At 31.8% G+C, this 23,085-nt stretch overlaps 2 protein-coding genes across 2 annotated transcripts; one reads left to right on the top strand and one right to left on the bottom strand.

Moving 5' to 3' along the window:
* Window positions 1-8,059: 8,059 nt before the first annotated feature.
* On the top strand, window positions 8,060-9,579 carry LOC111036744. The gene is made up of 3 exons (XM_022318882.1): window positions 8,060-8,229; window positions 8,996-9,244; window positions 9,310-9,579. The coding sequence occupies exons 1-3, from the start codon at window positions 8,169-8,171 to the stop codon at window positions 9,522-9,524; spliced, it is 525 nt and encodes a 174-aa protein (XP_022174574.1). The 5' UTR covers window positions 8,060-8,168; the 3' UTR covers window positions 9,525-9,579.
* Window positions 9,580-14,349: 4,770 nt separating this feature from the next.
* LOC111036742 (receptor expression-enhancing protein 5-like) lies at window positions 14,350-14,898 on the bottom strand. The gene has a single exon (XM_022318879.1). It carries the CDS (start codon window positions 14,896-14,898, stop codon window positions 14,350-14,352), a length of 549 nt encoding a protein of 182 aa, XP_022174571.1.
* Window positions 14,899-23,085: the final 8,187 nt, after the last annotated feature.

Raw genomic sequence — 23,085 nt, 5'->3', positions numbered from 1 at the left:
GCATAATTTTGATTGAAAGAGCATATTTTAAGCTTTTAGTGCAATTTTGATGGTTTATCGAAAATCGAGCACTTTGGTGAATATTTTCTATGAATCAAGATCAACAATTTGTTATAAACTTATAAAGACGATAGTGATAAATTTTATAGAATCAAGTAAATATCTATAGTCAGTGGGTGGATTAGATTAGTTCTAGTAGATTTGCCACGTGTGTGTAAGTTCCGCGAGTTTAATTTGTATATAACGTTCGTGAGTAATATATGCCAAAAGAAAAATTCTACAAAAGCTTATTGTTTGTGTAATTTTGTAATCGAGTTTGGTGAATCTGTATTTTAATAATGAAAAAGAATGGGATCCGACATTCAAAAACAAATTCAAATCAATTTACTTATAGTGAATAATAATAAAATTAATTTTTTTAAGGGCATATTTAACCGCATATTTTTAATTTTTTGATGCATAAGTGCATGTTTTTAAATGCATATTTGATGATTTCTTAGTGCATGACTTAGTTGCTCTAGTTATTACCTAAAATATAATAAATACAGTAATCTCTCTCGTTATCCGCGGATTTTTAATCCGCGGTTGGGTCGGAGATAACATTTTCTTTACGATGAAATTGTATCTTTATTATACCCATACTTATAACAGGTAAGCTACATAAAGTACATACCTTAGTATGTAGATAATATGCAAATTTTTTTCATCCTTCCTAATATATCATGTGTGTATAAATAATTAATAAATTATATTAAAAAAATAAATAATCAAATAATTGTAAAACACATTAACCTTTTTGTGATTTTTGAAATTAAATACAAAATAATAACAATTAAATATTGTATGTAAATAAAACCTAAATTCCCGTTTTACATTTCTTTATGGTCTCGTTATCCGCGGTTTCGATATCCGCGCAACTTTGCTGGACCCTAACCTCCGCCGATAACGAGGGATTACTGTATTAAATAATATTAAATATAGGTAAAGCGCCGGTTGTCATTTGCGCATCGCTATTGTTAATTTAGACCTTTTTTGTAAGACATTTACGCATCGTTCGATTTTTGGGTTATATATAATTTGCGCATCAGTCGTTTAAAAGGTCTTACATCATTTGCGCATCAATATTATTTAACAATAGAATTGTAAAAAAGGTGTACACCCAAAAGTGCTAGTTGTTTTCTAACTTTGATCTTGAAATTCATTCATCAACTTTCAAATATTGTACAGATATTTCTGTTTTAAAATATGTTTGACGACGCATATTATGATAAAGAGAAATGGAGAGATTTTGTGATGGCACATAATGGGCCGATAAGCTGAGAATATTGAGATAATATTGTGGAGGATTATCATTATAGTTAGCAATAACATAACTAAGATTATTTTTACACTGAAAGAAAAATATTAAAAAGTTGTGAAATTATATTTATGTGTCCAAAAAAAAAATTGTTATGCCTCAATAAAAATTGATGAACATCGAAGAACGGTATTAGAAATACGTGGAGAACATACGCATCTCAAATTGACGGATTCAGAGATAGAAAAACACGAAATAAGTCAAATTAAGAATTATAAACAATTAATAACAATTCTATTGTTCAGCATGTTGATGCGCATTTGATGTATAATAATTTGGTGCAGGTAAAACGGACAATACGCAAACGATAATTAGCGCTGATGCGCAAATGATGTACGATATTTTGGCACAGGTAAACAGACGATGCGCAAATGATGTACGGCCTAAAGAATGGAAAGGTTTCTGATTTTAAATCAAGGGATTTATACAAAAATGTATACCTGAATTATATTCAATTCATACATGGATGGACTGAATAAATAATTTTACCAACAATTATCTACTAAAAACTTTGCTTGGGTAGGTATAAGTAGAAATTAATATGCATTTTAAATATGTCATTATAATCTAAATGCTGTATGTTAAATATATTTAGGTATGTGATATGTGAACATTAAATCACAAATAATACTTTAACACTAATAATATGTACCTACCTTCAAAAGATGATATTGAGATAAAAATTAATGTTTATTTTAAATGTATAATATTATAATCTAAATCAGTGGTTTTCTAATTTTTATTATACACAGCACACTTCAAAACATTTTCTCGGCACGCTGACCTTTTTTTTTTAGATGATCAATGAAATGCAATCGGCAATTTATGGAAAAACCGCGGCACACTTGGTGGATACTCGCAGCACCCAGTTTGAAAACCACTGATCTAAATTCTGCATGTAATATATATTTAGATATGTGAGCATTAAATCGCAAATAATACTTTAACACTAATAATATGAACCTACAAAAGATAATAATGAGATAAAAATTAATTTTTCTGTCCTAGTATTGATTACATTATTTTTAGTGGCTACTAGGGCTGTAATGTACATTCCAATAGTGTAACCGTAAATAATTCGACTATTCGAATACCTAAACTAGAATAATTCGATTATCAGTATTCGACACTACAAAATCAATATTAATCAATATAAACAATAATTATATTATATTCGATGATATTTATCGATGAAATTTAACGTACAAGCATTTATTATTTATTATTGAACAAATTATCGAGTAAAACTATTATTCATAAATGTATATTTATTTTTCAATTATTACTTAGTATTTAATATTTTTCTGTTATGCCTGATATTATATTATGTATTATTATTATATATTATTGTACAAAACTTTGTTTTTAAAACCTATGTATACCCAACGGTTAACTGTATCTATTAAAAGGGCAAAGGAAAAGGAATACGTGGCTGTCGAGAGCGAAAATTGGTTAAAGAATTGAATAAATGTATAATAGGTACATTATACATGCATTATCATGGAAAAACGACTAAAAAAAGTTATAGTATTCGAATACTGATATCCGAATATTTGAATATTCGAATTATTTACAGTAAAACTATTCGAACTCGAATAATCGAATATTCGAATAATTCCCATCACTATTGGGTACCCACATAAAAAAAAGTAAAAAGTTGTTCAATATGACTACCTACAAGGAAATTGCAAATGCACATGGAAAATCAGCTTAACGTGTTGTAATAATAATGTTTATAAATACCTACCTAAATATAATAATAATCCAATAACGTTAGGCAGGTATCTAGCCAAAGTTTAGAGGTTTAATAACATTAAATATACCAATCATTAATGCAGGTAATTCAATTTATATAGGTATAGTGCTTGAAGCCCTGAAATATAATGCATTTGTCTTACCGTATAAGATAAACCGACCGTATGTCAACCAATTTTTGCGAAATCATTTTAATAATTCAAAACCAGTTATATTCGATGCCTACTATATTCTACTATAATCTGATATCTTTTCAATAAATGAATTTGTAATTAATAATTTCATTGAAGTAAAATGTTGGTTTAATCATATTGTAATAAAATACACACATAAGACACACAGTTAATAGATTTTTCTAAAAATTAAAAACCAAGAAAGTCTACATGCCGCGACCTCCGACAAACCGTTTATGCATTTGATTCTGAACGATAAAAGTTATACTTAAATATTTTATAGACTTTCATTAATAGCATCACAAACTTCTAGTATTATTTTAATCGTGTGTATACTTTTGACACTCTGAAAAATATCTACAACAGTCCATACGATGTTCCAGAAGAAGGAAAACTTACCTACACCGGTGTTATTTCAAACTATACACTTTTGCAAGTCTTCTGTCATCCCTCGCGTGCGTTTCCTCCCGTTGAATTCAGAGTATTTGTTATTTCCATTTGTGTTGGTGTCTCACTCTCGTCGCCGCTTTGTATTCTTGTGGATCTTCGTTGTATATAGTTATTTGAGTATCGTTTCCCCTTTCCTTGGCATCCGATTCCCGACCACAGTGCACGGGTGTAGACTAGCTGTCCGCTGTCAGGTCAGAAACTCGCACTGTGTATAACCACCGCGACTTTGGATAAACGACGCGTGTTCACAAACAGTCCGTGACGAGAAGTGTGTGTAGGCATGGGTATTCAATGTTGGCCAAAACATTTCGCGTGCCTGGCGTAACCTGTTGTATCTACACAATACAGTGAAACCTCTCTTAACGGACACCTCTGAATAACGGACGCGGACAGGTTTAGACAGTCAGAAGTGTTTGAATATATCTAAATAACGGACAGCTATCCAAACAATTCGAGCTTAATGTAATATATGCAATACAATATGTGTACTATGACAATATTATTATACATGATATTACGATGCAGTTTCACTGTCAATAGTTAACCAACTGCTGTCTAATTTTGAGGAAATTGCAATACAAGAAAAAAAACGAACTAAAATTTCAGATTTTTTTTCAATAAGTAATTGTGTATGATATATTATTTTGTTACATCTAAATAATTGTAATAAATTATATTATGATAAACCTAAAGTAAGATATTTTTTAAAAAGTCAATACAATTTAAATTTTCAGACATAAATACATACATATTATTTTATTAATGGTTCCCAATAGCGGACGCCTCTGAATAGTGGACAATTTCGGTCGGTCCAGCGAGTGTCCGCTATCTAGAGGTTTTACTGTACATACTTAAAATACTTAAATACTATTTTACATTCGATTTATTTCGAGGACCTCCGACCTTATTGAGTATGAGAACCTATTGAGTACATAATATATGCCATCTTTATGTGCCCGTTTACCAATAGTCCTTTTCTGCAGCTACCGTACCGTAGGTATTAAATTGTCGCCATCGACTCTACGACAGCAGTTTTCGGCTGGTTGGTCCACATATTAGCACTTTCGAATTCAGCACCATATGTACGCAACTATAGTGGATTCCGTTTTCGCTATCACTTTCCTACGGCAAAACCAAATCCGAAATGTTATACGATATTTTGTTATTTATTAGGTTTAGAAATGAGAAAATCGAAACTATTTCCGTTACCACCAAGGTAGGTACGCGATAAAAAAAAAAAACGTTTCTGCCATATCGACGCGCTTAAATGGACATTTTCGTAATGTTCGGGTAGATAATTAATAGGTACGCTCTTATTTTTCGTATTTGACCTCCGAACCAATTGTACGCGCAAATGCACTAGAACACCCTCGATCAGGCGATCTCTCAATGGTAGCCGGGGATTTCCTCACAAATCAATATTATCTTTTAAGTCTTACCAAGTCGTCTGCCGCGGGTCCGCCACCGGCATTCCGCATGCCTACAGTCTTGTGAACGTTTTTTGTCGACCGATCTTTTCGCTGACAAAATATTCTGCCTTCGCGGCGAGTGCACACGACGAAAAATAAATGTATTTGGCGGGTTATTGCGGTTAGATATATACGACTATTGTATTTGGTAATCACTAATCAGTGTTGAGAAATTCGATATTAATCATTTGCGATGGCCGACGGGCGCGACGACTCGACTTTCCTAAAAAAAACATCTGAAAACCAAAGAAATTGAAAGATGTAGATAGGTATTACGCTCAACAATATAAACGGATTTTCCGCCGACACTCACTGATACAATTCGCCGAAACGACTTAGTCCAGCGAGGATGATTGGCCGAGAAAAACACACGTCGGCTTACGCGAGTTTTACCACGTCACAGCCAAGATTAATTTTCGATAATACGATATTGTTTATCCGCTGTCCAGTATTTGCGCTGGCTGTTCTTTTAATGAACCGGCGGTGCCCGTTATAAGCGCTGTCACAACTATATAATATGTACTGCGTCCGCCCCTGCCGTCCATTCCAAAATTCGGATCCAAGTCGAGCGGTTTTGCAATGGGAACCCCGGAATGGTCGCGGTGTTCCGACGGATTTCACCGACCAAAACGCCCAGAGACACGATAACTGCTCCGCCGATGGATGTATCATCGCCGCGGGAGGCTCGAGCCATCGGCCGTCGACGTTATATTATGACATTGAAAACGGCCAGTTATTCCGTTCACGCGGTGATCGTACGACAATAATAATTATTGTAGACAGTGGTCGCGCTGAGCCTCCGTGGACCTTGTGAGTCGTGTGACCTGTGCCGTGGTAGCTGTCGTACAGCTCACTCATCATGATATTGTATCCACTTATATTCCGCGAGCCGAACGTAAATGACGAGTACAGCAATTAATATTGGATGCCAGAGCACTGCAACGTGCACGAGAAATGACCTGCTGGCGGCCAAAAATTACTTAAACGCGTTTTATTTTTGATTCTCGTTATAATTATAAAAAAGGTACATGCGATTACACTTAGATATTTCAACATAAAAATAATACATTCGATAATCTTCCGCGATTGTTGTTTGTTCCACTGACGAAAAACAAGAGTGTTTGTGTCGCTTTGTTACGAAACGTTATTTTTAAAACACAGTAGGTAGCCAGTATATTAATTATTAGGTAATGCAATGCAGTATAAATACATATTAAAATACTTGTTTATTTTTAAATCTGTGCCTATAAAAACGAATGTCTGCCTGTCCTTTGTGGCTGTCCTGCAAACGGCTCGACCGATTTTGATGAAATTTTTGTCCGTGTGTTTGAGCGGTCCCCCGGATGATTTAGGTTAGCTGGACCCGGTAGGTCGAACCCGGGGAGCTGCTCAAACAGGGATTTTGGGATTTACGAAGGAAATTATGGTTTATAAATGGTTGCTATGTTGGTGAATCGGGCAGATCAGGTGCATCGGATTGCATCATATCGAATTTTCGTACATTGAGTACTTAGGTGGCAAGGTAATTGAGTTGTACTTATAGCCGCTCATCAGCATGTAAAAATAACAATTTTATTAAAAAGACATAGTATTCATATGAGGTACCCATCAAGTGGGGCCCGAAATTCATAACGCAGGAAAATTGCCTACCTGATAATACACTGCTCGCATTAGCTTCGGATCAGTCAGTATCGTAATAAAAATACGAGGACTTACTATATCACCATTTATGTCGAACCATAATAAAGACATAGAATTTATCTGATTTTCCAAATGTATCGTTATTTCTGTGAAGTGATGCTTAGGTGTAAAGAAGAAAAATAGTGATTTAAGTACTTTATATTGTTATATTTATCAATAATCACAGACCATAGTTATGGCTTATTCGAGAGGACTAAATTAGTTAATTTTATTATCTATAATCATTCATAAACTTTATAAAATATAGATAATATTATTAATATTATTAAAGTATACATTTTGTACTTCAGTTAACAGTTGTGGGTGATTTGCAAAAGTTTCTAACGTGTAGAATCATTTAAATACACAATATAATATGACAAAGGTGTCTAGGTAGGTACGTTTAAGTATTCTAATTTTCTATTTATTTAATTTGTTTATAAATTAAATTTAATACGATTAAATTAGATTATATTAAATACTGTAGGTTTCTAATAATATATATTATTGACTCTATACTTATCCCGAACTTTATCCGGCCCTAATGCTAATATAACACTATACCTAGGTTTACCTAATTACTTATATCTACTGATTAATCAGTTTATAATGTTTGAAATCGACATTTTGTCAAAATTGGAATAAGTGCGCATTATTTTTATAGGTACCTATAAATGCATATTTTATTTTGTTTTAAATATTTAATATAATAACATGTATTCTCTTTTACCTACCCTATAACTATACAAATAAAAATAATTTTTCAGTAACGAATTGTTAGGTATTTAGATTAGGTACCTGGTACCTACATCATTTTCAGTATGATATTATATTTTTTTATGCAAATCCTATGAGCAGTTATATGTGTGTATTTTAGACCTTAAACACGTCAAATAATTATAATATCTCAGCACATAACTGCAATCGTCTAAAGAAGTCCTCCGTTTTTCATTTTAATGACATTCAAAAACTACAATAACGCAATATTATAAAATTAAAATAAATAATAATCTGGCTATAGGTACAGTAAAATATTTTTAATAAAAAATAAATATGACTCTCTCTGTATCTGGCCAAATCAGAATGTTTATTCGTATCAAATATACACGTATACTAATTAATTGGTTGGGAAACATTCGTCAGTCTACTTCGAAGCTTAGCCGAGTAAAGGTCGCCAGAGAAAACAGTCGTCTAAAGAAAATATTTTTTTTTTTACTGTGTCAATAGTAATTACTGGTTTCTATTATTTTAAATTTTTACAAGTCTTGCCGTCTAAACACAAACATGAAATCTTTAGCCGTAATAATTCTCATTAATATGAGCTTGAGCGGATTTTTCGTCCTGAGTGAGTACAACACATTTTATCGCACTCTTGCTAAAAGGTACCTATAATGGTGATAGATTATTTCAGGCCTGATAAATAAATCCCGGACATTATGCTTTTATTTTTTTGTGTTAAGAACTCTTTTTAATTATTTTTTTCAAAATTATTTACAGTTTTATATTTTTTATATTTTTTTATATTTTTTGTATTTAATTGAAAATTCGAGAGAGTAGGTTTTGAGTTATATAACTTTAGTAGTACTAAGTATAATGGAAATGGGTTCAATGGGAAATATTGGATGATAATTTATATTTTATTTATCCATTGATTATTTATTTTAGTATTAAACTTATATTCCTTTAAAACTATTTTTAAGCATTGTAATCCTTACTATGAACATTTTGATTAGAATTAGAATTACGTATATAAGAATTTTCAAGAAAATAGTCAGATAAATAATAAAAAAAAAAGTTTGGTTCATTTGTTTGGAACATTCTTAAGTAATACAACAAAACATTTGAAGATTTTTCAAAGATTTTTAAATATTATCTTCAGTTATACTTATATTATAAAAATAAGAATTTGAATAAATGTATAATTAAATAAAAATGTAATAATGCATACTTAAAAATCATCCTGTATGTAGGGTAATTATTAATTATATCTCTTTAATACATTGTACACCGATGATGTATGCATTGTAATATTATTTTGCATGCTTGTTTGCATGATATAAATTGAACATTTTATACATTATTATATTAAATATGTATGGTATATATTTTAGCCAATGGTTTGTCGTGTTACGAATGCAAGTTGAATGACGCAGCATGTGCCACCGAGGAAAGTGATGCAAAACTTACAAAAATCATTTGTGCTAAAGGTAGTGGTGGTGGTGGTGGTGATGCTGGAAATGGAACTGCAACTACTGGAGCACCAGACGCTTCTGTTCCACCAGTAGCTGGTGAAACAACTAAAGCAGCTAAATTCCTAGCCGGTGAAGTTTTTCACTGTTTCAAGGCCATCCTTAAAGGAAGTAAGTGTTAATTAAAATAAAATTGCGATCCAATTTATGTTCTTATTTACCGTTCTAATCGATAGATGGCACAAGCAAGCCGATAGTACGCGGCTGCAAGGAGACCCCCGGCACCGATGACTGTTTACCTGCAGGAACCGAAGTCGAAAAATGCGATGTCTGTGACACGGACGACTGTAACGGCGGCACTGCTGGACAGTCTATAGTAACTGGGTCTGAGATGCAGTGCGCTCTCATATCATCCCTGGTGATTGCCAGGATGTTTTTCCTCACCAAGTGACGGAAGCTCAATCATTATAAAATAAAACTAATTAAAATAGTATAACTAAAACAATTATAAATTTCGTTGTAAAAAATACAAATATTCAAAACCCAACCCGTTTCGTTTTCATTATTGACCTAAACCAATAAAAAAAGTAATAAGTATACCTACTACACAAATTTAATAACTTAAGTTATCATAAAATAGTTTGAAATGCTATTTGAAAGTATAAGAAAAATGCTTATTATTTATTTAGATTATATTATATTATTTGTGTGTTATTGGTAATTAATATGAATAATACGTTATATTATACTATATCTCTCAACATTTTAAACCATGATGTGACGTAACATTATCGAGTGATCGATACATCCATCAATAATTATAACATCGATGGCGACAATGCAAAAGAGCATTAGCGACACTATTTTAACGAAATCTACATGTTTTTGTGATTGGGGCATAAGCGACGTCATTTTTTATCGATTGCTCTTGCTCATTTATCGATACGATTATTTGTTACGATATAAATTTAGATTTAGACATAGGCGCCAAAAAGAGTAAATCAATTAACATTTATAATATGTGAATAAATAGGGAATGAGTGACATTTTGTTTTGAATAAGTGCCATAGGATTTTACTTTGTGGGGCCTAAGCGACAATAGCACTATTGTAGTTAATAATTGATTTTATGTAAAAAATACTATTTCCTGTTATCTGTTCGGTTGACAGTAAATAATATTAATAAAAAATAATAAAAATAATACGTCGTAATCTTAAAAAATGCAATATCGTATGGGGGGTTATTAACACTTATAATTTTAATATTAATTATAAATAAATATAAAATACAGTAAAACTTCCGTTAACGGTCACCTCTGTGTAACGGTCATTTTTTTTTTTTTGGTCCCGTCGAGTGTCATGGGGAAAGTACATTAATATTTAATACTTCTATATACAGTGGGCACTATAATTAACGGTCAATTTATAACGCCGATAACGCGACGATCACTTGTTTGTGACTGACAACTGTGTATTTTATCATTGTGTTCAACGTGTGCTATTTACCGAAAAATGATACTCCGCCGAATATTATCACAGATCGACGTAGTAAAAGATGCTGATGAACTATCAAAAAGCAAAACTGTCTTAGACGCTTTGATGCGGATTAAACAGTACCTGTAAAGCAGATAACAAGCAATTGTGTTACTAAATGTTATAAAAAAGCAGGTTTTATTTTGGAAAATTCGCATGTAGATTTAGATAACACAGATCTTGAAAACGAAATAATAGTCGGCGAACAATTAGTTAATATGTTGCCAACACGTATGCAAGGTGAAGAGTTTTTTTTTGGTCGACAAAAATCTAAGAACTGAAGAAGATAGCACTGACATCAAGTCATTCATAACAACAGGTAATAACGAGGAGGAAACAAATTTGGAAACTGACGAACTCGCGTACAATGTATTAAACTATTATGAGGTTTTAAATCAAATTAAACAATTATCAGCTTTCACTCTTCAAGAAGGCGACGCAGATGGTTATAATCTGTTAAAAACCGCAGAAATTTATTTTGAAAAAAATTGTTCAAATAAGCAAATAAATCTAAAACTTTAATACATGATTAAAAAAAGCTTATGATATTTTCTTTTTAAATTTTAAACTGTACCTACCTATATTATTTCGTAAATCATAAATACATTTTTTAATGTCCCTCCTCTCTTGGTCCGTTTCTTATGAATTATTTATTTGGTATTTTATTTTTAAAAATTTGTATGATCTCCATATAGCGGCCACCTCATATACCGAACTTCTGTTAACGGTTACTTCTGTAACCGTTTAAGTTTTGCTGTACATATGTATATATAATTATTATATTTTTATTATTTTTGTTTTTATTATTTTTTCTATTTTATTTTTCTTTATGTCATTTATTTATGATTAATGATTATGAATAAAAATAGGATTTTTGTACAGCTAAGACCTAAAAAACGTTCAATTAAAATGTTAAAATGCACAAAATCGTGCAAAAACAGAATTTTCATTACGGATACTTCAAATTTTATTTTTATAATATTATTATTAACTAGGTAGTTGGGATTAACAATTATATTAAAATATAAAATGTATATATATATATATATATATATATAATTTAAATAATAATAAACTGACAATATAATATATAAAACTGACTTTACAATATTTAATATTCAATTTCAATTTATAATCATGTACATGTCCAAGTTTGTTTCGGTAAAATTATGTCGTCTGTCACTTACTATGAGTATTAAGTATTAACTGTTAAAACACACGTTCTAAGTCGACACTTGTTATCGGGCATTGTTTGTAGCAGCTTATTATAATAGCAGGATATTCTTTTACATCAACGTCACTTTGGATACGTCACGGACCACCTCAATTGTATACCTTATTTTTCTTACAAATAAGAATCAATTTTTTTTCACATATTTTAGAATTTTGATTATTATTACATGAATATGAGGCTTTTAATAACATGGATTTCACTATGTAATATATATTTATAAAGAAACGATGTACTATACACGATTGTCAGTAATTAGTGTTATGCCTCAAAGGAAAATGAAATTATTAAAATATTTTTACATTTTGTAAGTATGGCTCGCGTACCACCTGACAATGTCTCGCGGACCACTAGTGGTCCACGGACCATAGGTTGGGAACCTATGTTGTATTATGTTGTATCCGGGATTTTTATCAAATACTGATTTGAATTTTTCATAGAGTATTTGTCCCTTTTCATTCTCAATTGTCTTAAGTCCACCTCTTACTGTTTTAACTACATCTATTTGATAAAGTATAATTTTGTTTTTCAAGTTATGGTTCGTATTATATTATATATATACATTATATACATATATACATATAATTATACTTATTATTAGATATAAAAGTCCAATACTTCATACAACAACGTAATATAGCAAAAATAACACAAACATAAAAATAATATTTGTATTTAAGTACATTTTTATAAAAAAAACCCCGAAACGTGCAATTTTGGGCAATTTTGTGCAGCATAAAACTATCTTTTAATTAATCTACATCTCTTGATTTGGATTTGTAGCCTATTTGCGACAAAATAAAAAAGGTATGTTTTCCCGACAGACAACTTCTGGCAAATTTACCTGTGTAAACATTTTCACTAACGACTTGGTTTAATTTTAAAAACGCGACATACTCACGTAGTAACACTTGTAACTCATATATTTAATTCGTTACCTATTTTCATAAATCTATAGTTTTTAATTATGTATTGTGTATCATTGTGTAGGCAGACAAGTTTTATATCAGTGTTTACTATGTTGCACGATGTAGATACTCCGTTATCGGATATCGTTAGGTATTCGTCAAGTCATCGAATAAGTACGATCGCATTATGATTTTATCAGACATTCGCATCATACTACATAACCCTAACCTTTACCGCAACGTAGATAATAATAACTACTTTGGCAGGTAGACTTTTTTGGAAGAATTTTATTATGTGTTTGAAGGGAGTTGGAGCTTTTTCAAGGTTTGGTTTTTGTTGGACGTCATTTTTTTGCACTATTCAGGCTGAATTATTCAACATAGTGCGAGTCGTCTTCTCGGGGTTAATACTTAATCATACAATAATATACAGTATACGGCAACCAGTTTTTGATATGTGTCACGGTCATCGATTCAATGTAACTTCATGCATTTAGAACTACCCTTCCGACAGTTTAATAAAACTAGATTTTTCTCTTTGCTGTACATAGTAGTAGTATCAAATTTCACGTTGGTAGGTATTTAATAACCACCGTGTGATCAGATAAATGTTATTAATAGTATTAGAAAAATATAATTTACAACCCCTTATATCTGTGGAATAACATAATTTTAATTACAAAAACTACTTAGTCTCATAACTAATGTATTAACATATAAATCCCAACTCAAGTTTTTGCCAAAAATTAAAATTAACCTTGTAGTATGAACTGAAACCTCGCAGAAAAGAATCGGTTCTGGAACCGGAACCTTTTGAATATCGGTAACCGGAATCTCAGCAAAACTCATATTTAAATTAACTTTAAAACCGGAATTCTTGTTTAAATTAATTTAAAAACTGAAACTTCCTCGTAACCGATATTTTTACTTTTATGTAAAGGTTTTTTCAAGATTAATTTCGATCTCTTATTTGAATCAGGGTCGTGGATTAATAGTGACAATGACTACATTTGTACATTTTTTACTTATTCATTGCTCTCCTCGGTCCTAAGGAATTGCTAGGATAATATCTGGTCGAAAATTGTTATTGGCCCGTAATTGACACCGAATGACAGTACCAATATTTTATTACAATTTTTAAAGAATCGAAACAAAACCACAATCAAGTATAAAACCAAAATAGGAAATGAAGTTTTCAGTTTTTCGAAGAACCGAAAAGAAACCGAAAACGAAATTTTTGTTTTTCTGTGAACCGTTAAGATCATCAAGGTCCCGCTTTGGAGGTTTGAAATTTGTGACGTCTCGGCTCGTCTAGGGACTTGGTTTCAATGTCAATCGTGGGGTTTTTCACTGCAATACGAAAGCGTATATTATAATATACTAGGTATATAGTAAAATAAAAGATTCTGGTTTTCGTGTAAAACGACGTGTTATTTTACTCGCTGGTGGTTAAACAAAACACACTATCGTTCGTACGCGGCGCGTGCTTAAAAAGTACACACATAAATCGCGATCGTCGCGAGCACGTGTGATGGCGATGTGATTAAAAAAACGCGTCGGACCCCGCGTGTCGGGCAGGCGGTCGGTCGGTCGGCCGAGACGCGGTCAGTGGAAAAATCGCTTCAGATGATCGTGCACGACGAATCGGTGCACGAACGCCGAGCCGTTGGCCTCCATCGGCAGCGCGCACCACGCGAAGAACACGATCTTGGCGAGGAAGTAGAACGGTATGATCCGGAGCACGTCGCCGCACAGCTGCTGCACGATGAGCACGGCCGAGAACGTTATCCAGTACGTGAGCCACCGGGTGGCCGGCGGGACGGGCGCGCGCCGTCCGGACGGTTCGGCGGGCGGCGGCGGCGGCGGCGGCGGCGGCTGAGACGGCGGAGGCGGTGTCTCTCGGCGCGCGTCGTCCAGCACCATCAGCTCGACGGTGGCGTACATGGGATACGCGAACCCCAGCAGGTTGCTGAACAGCATGACCATCCGGCCGGACGCGACGACGAACGCCAGCGCGGCCAGCGCGCAGCCCACCAACAGTTTCGCGTGGCCGATGCCTGTCCGGCTCTCGAGCCACACGAACGGCGCCGACCACGGTCGGGTCCTGTCCCGCAGCGCCGAGTCCACCGCGTTGTAGACGTTCATGATGGCCATGCCCCGTGCGCCTCCTCTCTTGGCACCTCCTCTCCCGCGATGGCTGCCGGAAAACATTTCTATTATTTCTGTTGTTACCGTCGTCGTCGGACGAGACGAGATAACTACTGTTACGCGCTCCGTCCGGCCAGAGAACCGGTTTTGAGGGATACGTTCTCTGGCCGGACAGAGTATATAGGTGTGTTGTGTGATGGCAGACGCCCGGCGCGTTTACTTACCACCCCAGCGGCGTGTACACCAAACGCAGTCGTCAGCTCGAACAGGCAATTTTTTCGACGGCTAAATTATTATACAATACGAATTCTATAGTCGATTGAGATTGTATTTATAATAATATTGACCGCGATCGTTGGCAAGTGTTGATGATCGTGTGCAGTTAGTTTCCATGACGAAATTGCGACGACAAAAATTTAAAATGCCGCCAAATCCTCCGGACACGGTTGTCAGACCGGGGACAGTGGAGTGCCATAGATGTTATAGATGATGCTGGTGGTCAGTGGTAGACGGCCTAGATAATGAGAGAGTAACCAACTGAGCAGATAGCGGCCATGTTTCGTCCAAACTTTTGCCGCCTTTTTGCTCTGTTTGAAATTCAATTCTTATAGAACGATTATATTTTATACAATAATCATGCATATTACATGTAATTGGATAATTAGATTATTAGATCATTAGGTAATTTAAACATTTTTAAATTTCCAACATAATAATACCTATATAGTAAATATAATAATAACATTACTTAATTATTTATGTATAACAACTATAAGCACAACAAGCCGGCATGCCATCACGGTTCAATAATATAGTTTCAGAAAATGAATAAAAGAATACAATTTTAACTATTTTGATATGCAGTACACTGGAGACGTCTATATTCCATTTGAATAAACTATAGAATATTATTATTTGGACGAAAAATGGTGCTCATGATCAGTGATTACAGCCAATCAATAGGAAACGTTTTTGACGTTCATTTATATTTCGGAAATAGTCCATCCTGGAATATGAAATTAAAATGTATATTATTTTCAATAAAAAAGACTTTTGAAAATAATGAATGTAGACACTTAAATGAACCACATTATATAACATTATTACGTCCAGTTAAATAATATTTTTGTCAAATCGTTTCGACATATTTTTGTTGTTATGGTATTTTAATATTCAGTTATTCATTCTACCTATTATTTTGTTACATTGCCTCTCAAGGTTATAGGCACATGTGCTAAATTCCAATGCCGACGTATCTAATGATTATAGTGTAAAACGAGATTTGTTGGAATGCAGCTAATTATTCGGTCATTTAATTGACTTTTGTTCTGAAAATATTTATTTTAAAATAAATTTCCATGTTGTAGGGCCTTCAGATGGTCTATAATAACACCATAATATACGAATAAATTACTTTGATTGTGCTTTTAATTACACCAGACAAATACCTAAATGAGTTTTAATTAGAGATCATCATGATGTAATGTTTTTAAAAAAATTTTTAAGTGACAAAAATTTACATTATTGAACATGATATAATGTATTTTGTTATGATCATTTTAAAATATACAAAAAATGAATAGTTTACAAATGTTCATAAGGTATTTAAAAATAATAATATCAATAAAATCCTCTGAGACAATGTTCTTGCCTCTAAATTTTATAAGAGGTAAATTTACTCTAATTTTAGAAATAGTGGTGTAAAATGTTTTACTATGAAAGTAAAATTTGCCATGTTGTACTAACAATGTTTTCAAAAAACAATAGAATAGAAAACATAAATATAAATATCTACTTTTTAAAATAATATTATATTTATCACTTGCAATAATAATTTAATTTACACCCATTCACACATGAATATGCCTACAGATATATTTTTTTATCTAGCTAACTATTTAGTTTTATTTTATAACTTTAAAAAGTTGAATAAGTTTATTTTTTTTTTGTTTTGCATGATTCCTTTCGCTATAAACTTCATAATATTTTATAAACCAATTGTATTCAATCACTAATTATTTTTTAAAATATTCTTATTGTGAATCTAATTTGTTATTTAAATATAAAGATAAATGTATAAACTGATCAGTGGTAGAATAAATAGAATTATGATAAAAAAATATGTTAATTATTGTAATAAGTATGTTTTAATATTTTAATAATATCTGATAAATTGTATCTATTTAAAATAATAATATTGATTATAATTAAAAATTTGTTGATTACAAATAATAAATTATACCGCTATAATTGTTAACTGGTGATTCACTGGTATTTGAAAAGTGTCTTAAGATTGTCAGCTATTATGTAAAACAAAATATCAAGTAGTGTGATTATGTACAATCAGGTTCCATAAACATCAAGGGCCCCAACAAAAATATTGTCCAGGGTCTCAAAATACCTAGTGCCGTCGTAGCTAGCGTATGAGAAGTCGGTATTGTCATAGAAAAAACCATGGCAGTCGAAGCTGTCTTATCAGTTATCATTAAAAAGTATATGTATTTAATACAATACCATACGATACAATTGTATAATTTACTATTTTCAGACACGCATACTGGAAATGTTTTAAAAAATTGTATATTCTTAGTACATTTTACTTACTACATTTTAGGGATTTCGTGGGATCGGAGGCAGCAGCCTTGCCTGTCACCCTCCTTCCACACACTTATGATGGCTAATAATATGACAGTTTATATTGTTTATATTATCAATATCCCGATACTCTATATTAACCAGCTAAACCGGATAATGCATGTTTAGGTTAGTGTCAACTTAGAAACACAATTATTGGATTTGAGTAAACTATAAAATATCTAATAAAATGTTATTGGTAAGAAATTTTGCTGTTCTAATTATTATTTTCAATTGAGTTGTATATTATTTACCATGCGGAAGACACCGAAGACATGAATACTTAACCGATTGCCCGAAATATGTTAGCTTGCTTAAATCAGATTTGGAGAATTTCGATTACATTTGTTGTATCCTTGATTCACAACGCAGATAATTGCTACCTGCGTATTTAATTTATACAAACCATGTGACCTGTGTAATGATATTTAAAAAGCATTAAAATTGACATTGCCCTATATAAAACAGAGGCATTTGCATTAATTAAAGGTAGGCTAGGTTAGTGTGTGTTAAATGTAAATTAAATTGATAATGATTGCAAAGTTTACGAAGTGTAAAGATAATAATTATTAGATTTGAACACTATAAAACTAGTTTGACCAATTTTGAATCATTTTATTGGCGAGCAAAAATAATTTTTTCACGTAAATATGATTATTAAACATTTAGTAGTAAAACTAATTACAATTTAAAATATAAGTTAGGATTTAGAAATAATGTGAAATAAGAGTATAATATTATACTTAATAGTTCATATGATATAAGCGTTTTACACAGTAATAATTTATTGTAACATTAAATTACTCATCTGTTTTTTCTAAGTCAAGGTATTTTAATTTTCAGTTGAGGTTAAGTCTCATAAAAAATAATATTATTACCTTTATTATAATGGTTTTTAATATTTTTAATATTCATTTTTATGTTACTTGATTAAAATGAAAACAGAAATTATAAAAACTAAAAGCAAAAAGTATTGGAAACTAAGTATTTTGTTTTAAATACACTTTAAGAAAGTTGTATTTAAAACACTACAATGATTATATCATTGGATTTAAGTCAAACACATCTATTACAACGGCTTACTTATTAACAAGGGACACTTGTCACTCTAAGTTTTTTAGTTAACACAAAATAATAAAATCACTCCACGAGAAATCAGGTGAATATCTAAATATGTTGTACAAACGTTAACTCCGGTACACATTTTTGTCGTTGTTTACACAAATGTATGATTAATCTTGTTTTCAATTTTAAAATTTTAGGTATAAAAAAAAATATTTATGAATTTATAACTCAATAATTAAGTAATTTTTCGTGAAATTGTTTTTCAATTTTTTTACGAGGAACATTGTATTACATTAGTTTAAAAAAAAACAAGCAATAATCGAAAATTTAATATGCCTATAAATAATTCAACTTGATCCATAATATTTTGAAAATGTTATGGCGTATAGAAAATTCTAACACAAGCATTCAGTGAAAATGTCATGTATCTATACAGGCATTTTCTTATGAGTTACACTAAAAACCCAAAATTCCCGTTTTTCCTTAATTTTTTGTTTGTTTTTCATGTGGCTTTTGAAAACAATTTGGAATTTTGACCTCCCGAATGCACCAACTAGATTCTTTTTCCTACCCTACCAGAAAAGTTGCTGTTGAGGAAAATTGAAAAACTTTTACTGCCCCAAACCTTGATGACAAACACACACAAAACACTCATCATTGTAAAATCAATACATTCATCGCTTCGCTAAAAATTTAAAATATTGAAACATAACATTTGTCATTTACTTCTTTTAAAAAATCTTGTTGTTTTTATTTCATAAAATTATGTGCATACTATAAAAAAAATATATCTTATATTCTTTGTCTTTATACATGGTGATTTACCAATCAAGCTTACCCCCATTTTCTCCTTTAATAATAGATTTAAATTCAAATTCTCATTTTTTGAATTTTGAAATATACTCAAAGACAATATTATTTTTAAATCCTTGAATTTTTTTGTACAACAGTAGTTGCAGGAGTATTTTACGATGATACAAACTTCTGTTTTTCAAATGAGAACCCCCCTCTTTTAGTGTAAATCAATTAGTGGATTATTTTTTTGAAAATGTTGATGTACCACATGAAAAATTCGAATGAGTAGTTTCTTAGTTATTAAAATGTTTGTATATTAACTATAATAGTTCTTAAAACTGTTTTTACATAAAATATATACAATAGACGTAAAATTGTATCTAGTATTTATTATAGTTGGGCCTTTTTTACAAATTATTAATATCGATAGATTAATATTAATGACTTCAATTTTCAAATCACCATAGCCCCTATATATGTTATAAACTTATTAGTTATTACTATGGCACTTTTATCCGTATAACTCAAAGCAAATAAATAACTCAAAAACTACTAGCACGAATTTTGATTTAAATACGCCAAAAAATATCTACTGTATAATTTATATTTGAATAGGAGTGTTCTCATTAAAAAAAAACAGAAGTTTGTATCTCCACAGGACACTCCTTAAGTATAGTACAAAAAAATTTAAGTATTTGAAAATATAGTCTTAAAGTATGTTTACAAATTACAAAAAATCTGATTTTGAATAACTGCATTATTGAAGAAAAAACAAGGGATTCACCCTGTACAATACATTTGTATTGGGTACTGAAAATCCGGAATTCCCTATGTGTAGATTATATATAGTGACCTTTTCATATTGTCAAATAATTTATTAAATACTTTTTATTGTATGTCTGTAACGAAGCATTTACGTGCATTTTTTTGTAATCGTAATTTGCAATATTTTTTCGGATTTATTTGTTTAAAATGTTTAAATGTGTGGGCACTAAGTAATCGCTTACATTACAAATGTATGTATTTTTTTAATTTTCACAATCCATTACTAATGGACCATTAGTATATTATATTTTAATTTTTTTTAAATGTTCTTTTTTTGCCTTGGTCATTTTTCCGCATTACCTACCCAATTTGCCCGTCCTACTGATACCGGATATTTATGTATGTATCGGCGCCGCCCACTTCCGTTCGTCCTAAGCACGTCGTCTTGGTCCGGTGAGAACGTTGCAAGACACATAAAGACGGCATGGCGTCGACCGTGTGCTGTCTCATTGGTAGCGGCACGTCTCCCGCTCTTACCGAGTAGACAAAAAATAAATAAATCGATTTGCATAACAATATTAACTACTCACACCGAAAGACCGGCTGAGATGCCTGTCGTATTGCGGTCTGAAGGATTATTTTTTTTCCGAATAGCAAAGTCGCCAACGCATCGCATTACATTTTCCACGATAACACGCGATTTAATAAATGATAAAAAAAACATTATACTAAAATACAACATCACAATACTTCGTGTTTTAGTTTTAACCGACCATTCCTTAAGCCAATACTATTAACCACGCCCCGGCGAAACATCCTAACCCGGACACTCCTCCCAGGAATACGGCTTAAACAGATTTATACAATTATATTATACGCTCTATTATCATTATTTACAGGGTGATCCATTTAACGCAACTACGTAAGACACTGATTATATTTTATGAAAACAATATAATGACGTTTTTTAACATATAGAATTCTATGTCTTCGGAAGTCAACATTGTTGGAAAAAAATTATACTTTTTATCGTTAAATCATTTTAATGCTCTTACTCGTACACGTCACTCATATCATCAACACTTTAAATACTGTAATGATATGCTCACACATCATTGTAACAATTATTTAAGATATAACAAATAAATAAATAACGGCCAGACTGTCACACGTAGAAATCGGAAATCTCTAGACCCCAATAAATTATTGTCACAGACAAAATTGTCTAATTATATTATACGATCAGGGATTAAGAAATCGACACGTACCTATGTTTGCAACTGTAGAGCGTAGGACGTGTGGCTTTCTTACATGCCGCCGGAGAAAAGGTATGGTAAAAAAGGTCCTTGTCACAGAAGAGAAATCGGATGTACAAAACAACCTTTTGATGAAGCCGCCTATCACTCTCTGGCCGGCACAACCGGATCGTCCCTTCGGCAGTGCATGAGCACCTTCCTCGAGTGAAACAGCCTCTCGCGAGTGCAGGCGCACCGCGAAAACAGATTAACAACCTCTCTATACCGAATTCTACGAGCGACAACTGGACTCCTTTTGACGAGCAATAATCAGTGTGTTTCTTTATTTTTATTCGAGTATTTTAAATAATTAATTTGTGTCACCTAAAACTCCTACTGCATAACCCAGAGACAGCTGCGAGTCAGGTAAGACATAATACATATTAAAATATAAAATATAGTATTGTTGACTGCATTATATTAAATTATATGTGCATGCATTTACATCTACATCATAGAAGTGTATTTGATCAAATTCTCGAACACACGATCTCGAGAACCCTCCGACGATCAGGAGGAAGGTAGTAACGTAAATTTAGATCATCTTGAATATTAGTGTCGGCAGGCGTCGTACTAACATTTACGATTGATTTCTGTAATTTATTTTATTCTTTTAAATTCTTTTATTCTTTTTAATTTTTGCGTTATTACAATACTCATAAAGTTATAACTCATAATGTATACAATTCGTTTGAAATTAGACTCTTATATTATAGGTATACCTATCAGTGTAGGTATTCCCAAAAATATTCTGCTATGGAATGAGCCAATAAAGAATTTAAAAAAAGCGGGTAAGTGGATGTCGCACTGCTGTACATTAGGTTTTAGGTGTCTAAGAGATCGCTCTAATGAATGCTATTAAATTTGAATTCAATGATTTCATGCGTATTAAACATAACATACATATGTAAAATTGGGCTTTTTGAAACCGAATTACAACAAAATGATAAACGTGATTTTTTTGTAAATATGCAATTTGTCCAAATTTGAACTTAAAATGTCTGTAAAAAATAACTGTACTTGTATAATATTTAGTCACGGAAAAACTGCTTGATTGGAATTTTGTTTTAAATTTTCAAACCTTAGCTGTAAAAATTGAAAATTTTATAAATTTGTAACTATAAAATCATTTTCAATTTTCAAATTGATAAATATTATTGTCAACATTTGAACTTCAAAATGCTTATGAAAAAATCGAGCCCCTATGCATTTTTAATATTTTTCAACTGCTATTGCAACAACATATTAAGAGAGTCTTGTATTAAATTTTCATGCTTTTTGACGCAACTAATAAAATTTTATTCACATGTATCTACCTATAGAAAAATAAAAATGAAAATTGAAAATGTTCGTCAATACTTTAAAACGAGTCAAAATATTTTGAAAAATTTATCAAACATACGAACTGATGAAATAAACATATGGTGCGAATTCCAAGTGTCTATAGTAATTTGTTTTTGAATTGCAACAAAATAAGAAAGTCGCTACAAGAGAAATCGAGTTAATATCCAATGTTGTGAACATTTCAACTTCAAACGCTCATAAAAATTTAATTTGACTTTCCGATAGAAATTTGTTTTTTGATAAAGGTAGACAAACTCATGAGAAATCTTGTATTTAATTTTTAAATCTAAGACAT

The sequence above is a fragment of the Myzus persicae genome, unplaced genomic scaffold (genome assembly GCF_001856785.1).
Source record: "Myzus persicae strain clone G006 unplaced genomic scaffold, MPER_G0061.0, whole genome shotgun sequence".
NCBI lineage: Eukaryota > Metazoa > Arthropoda > Insecta > Hemiptera > Aphididae > Myzus > Myzus persicae.
This window is presented reverse-complemented; position numbering and strand designations above follow the sequence as displayed.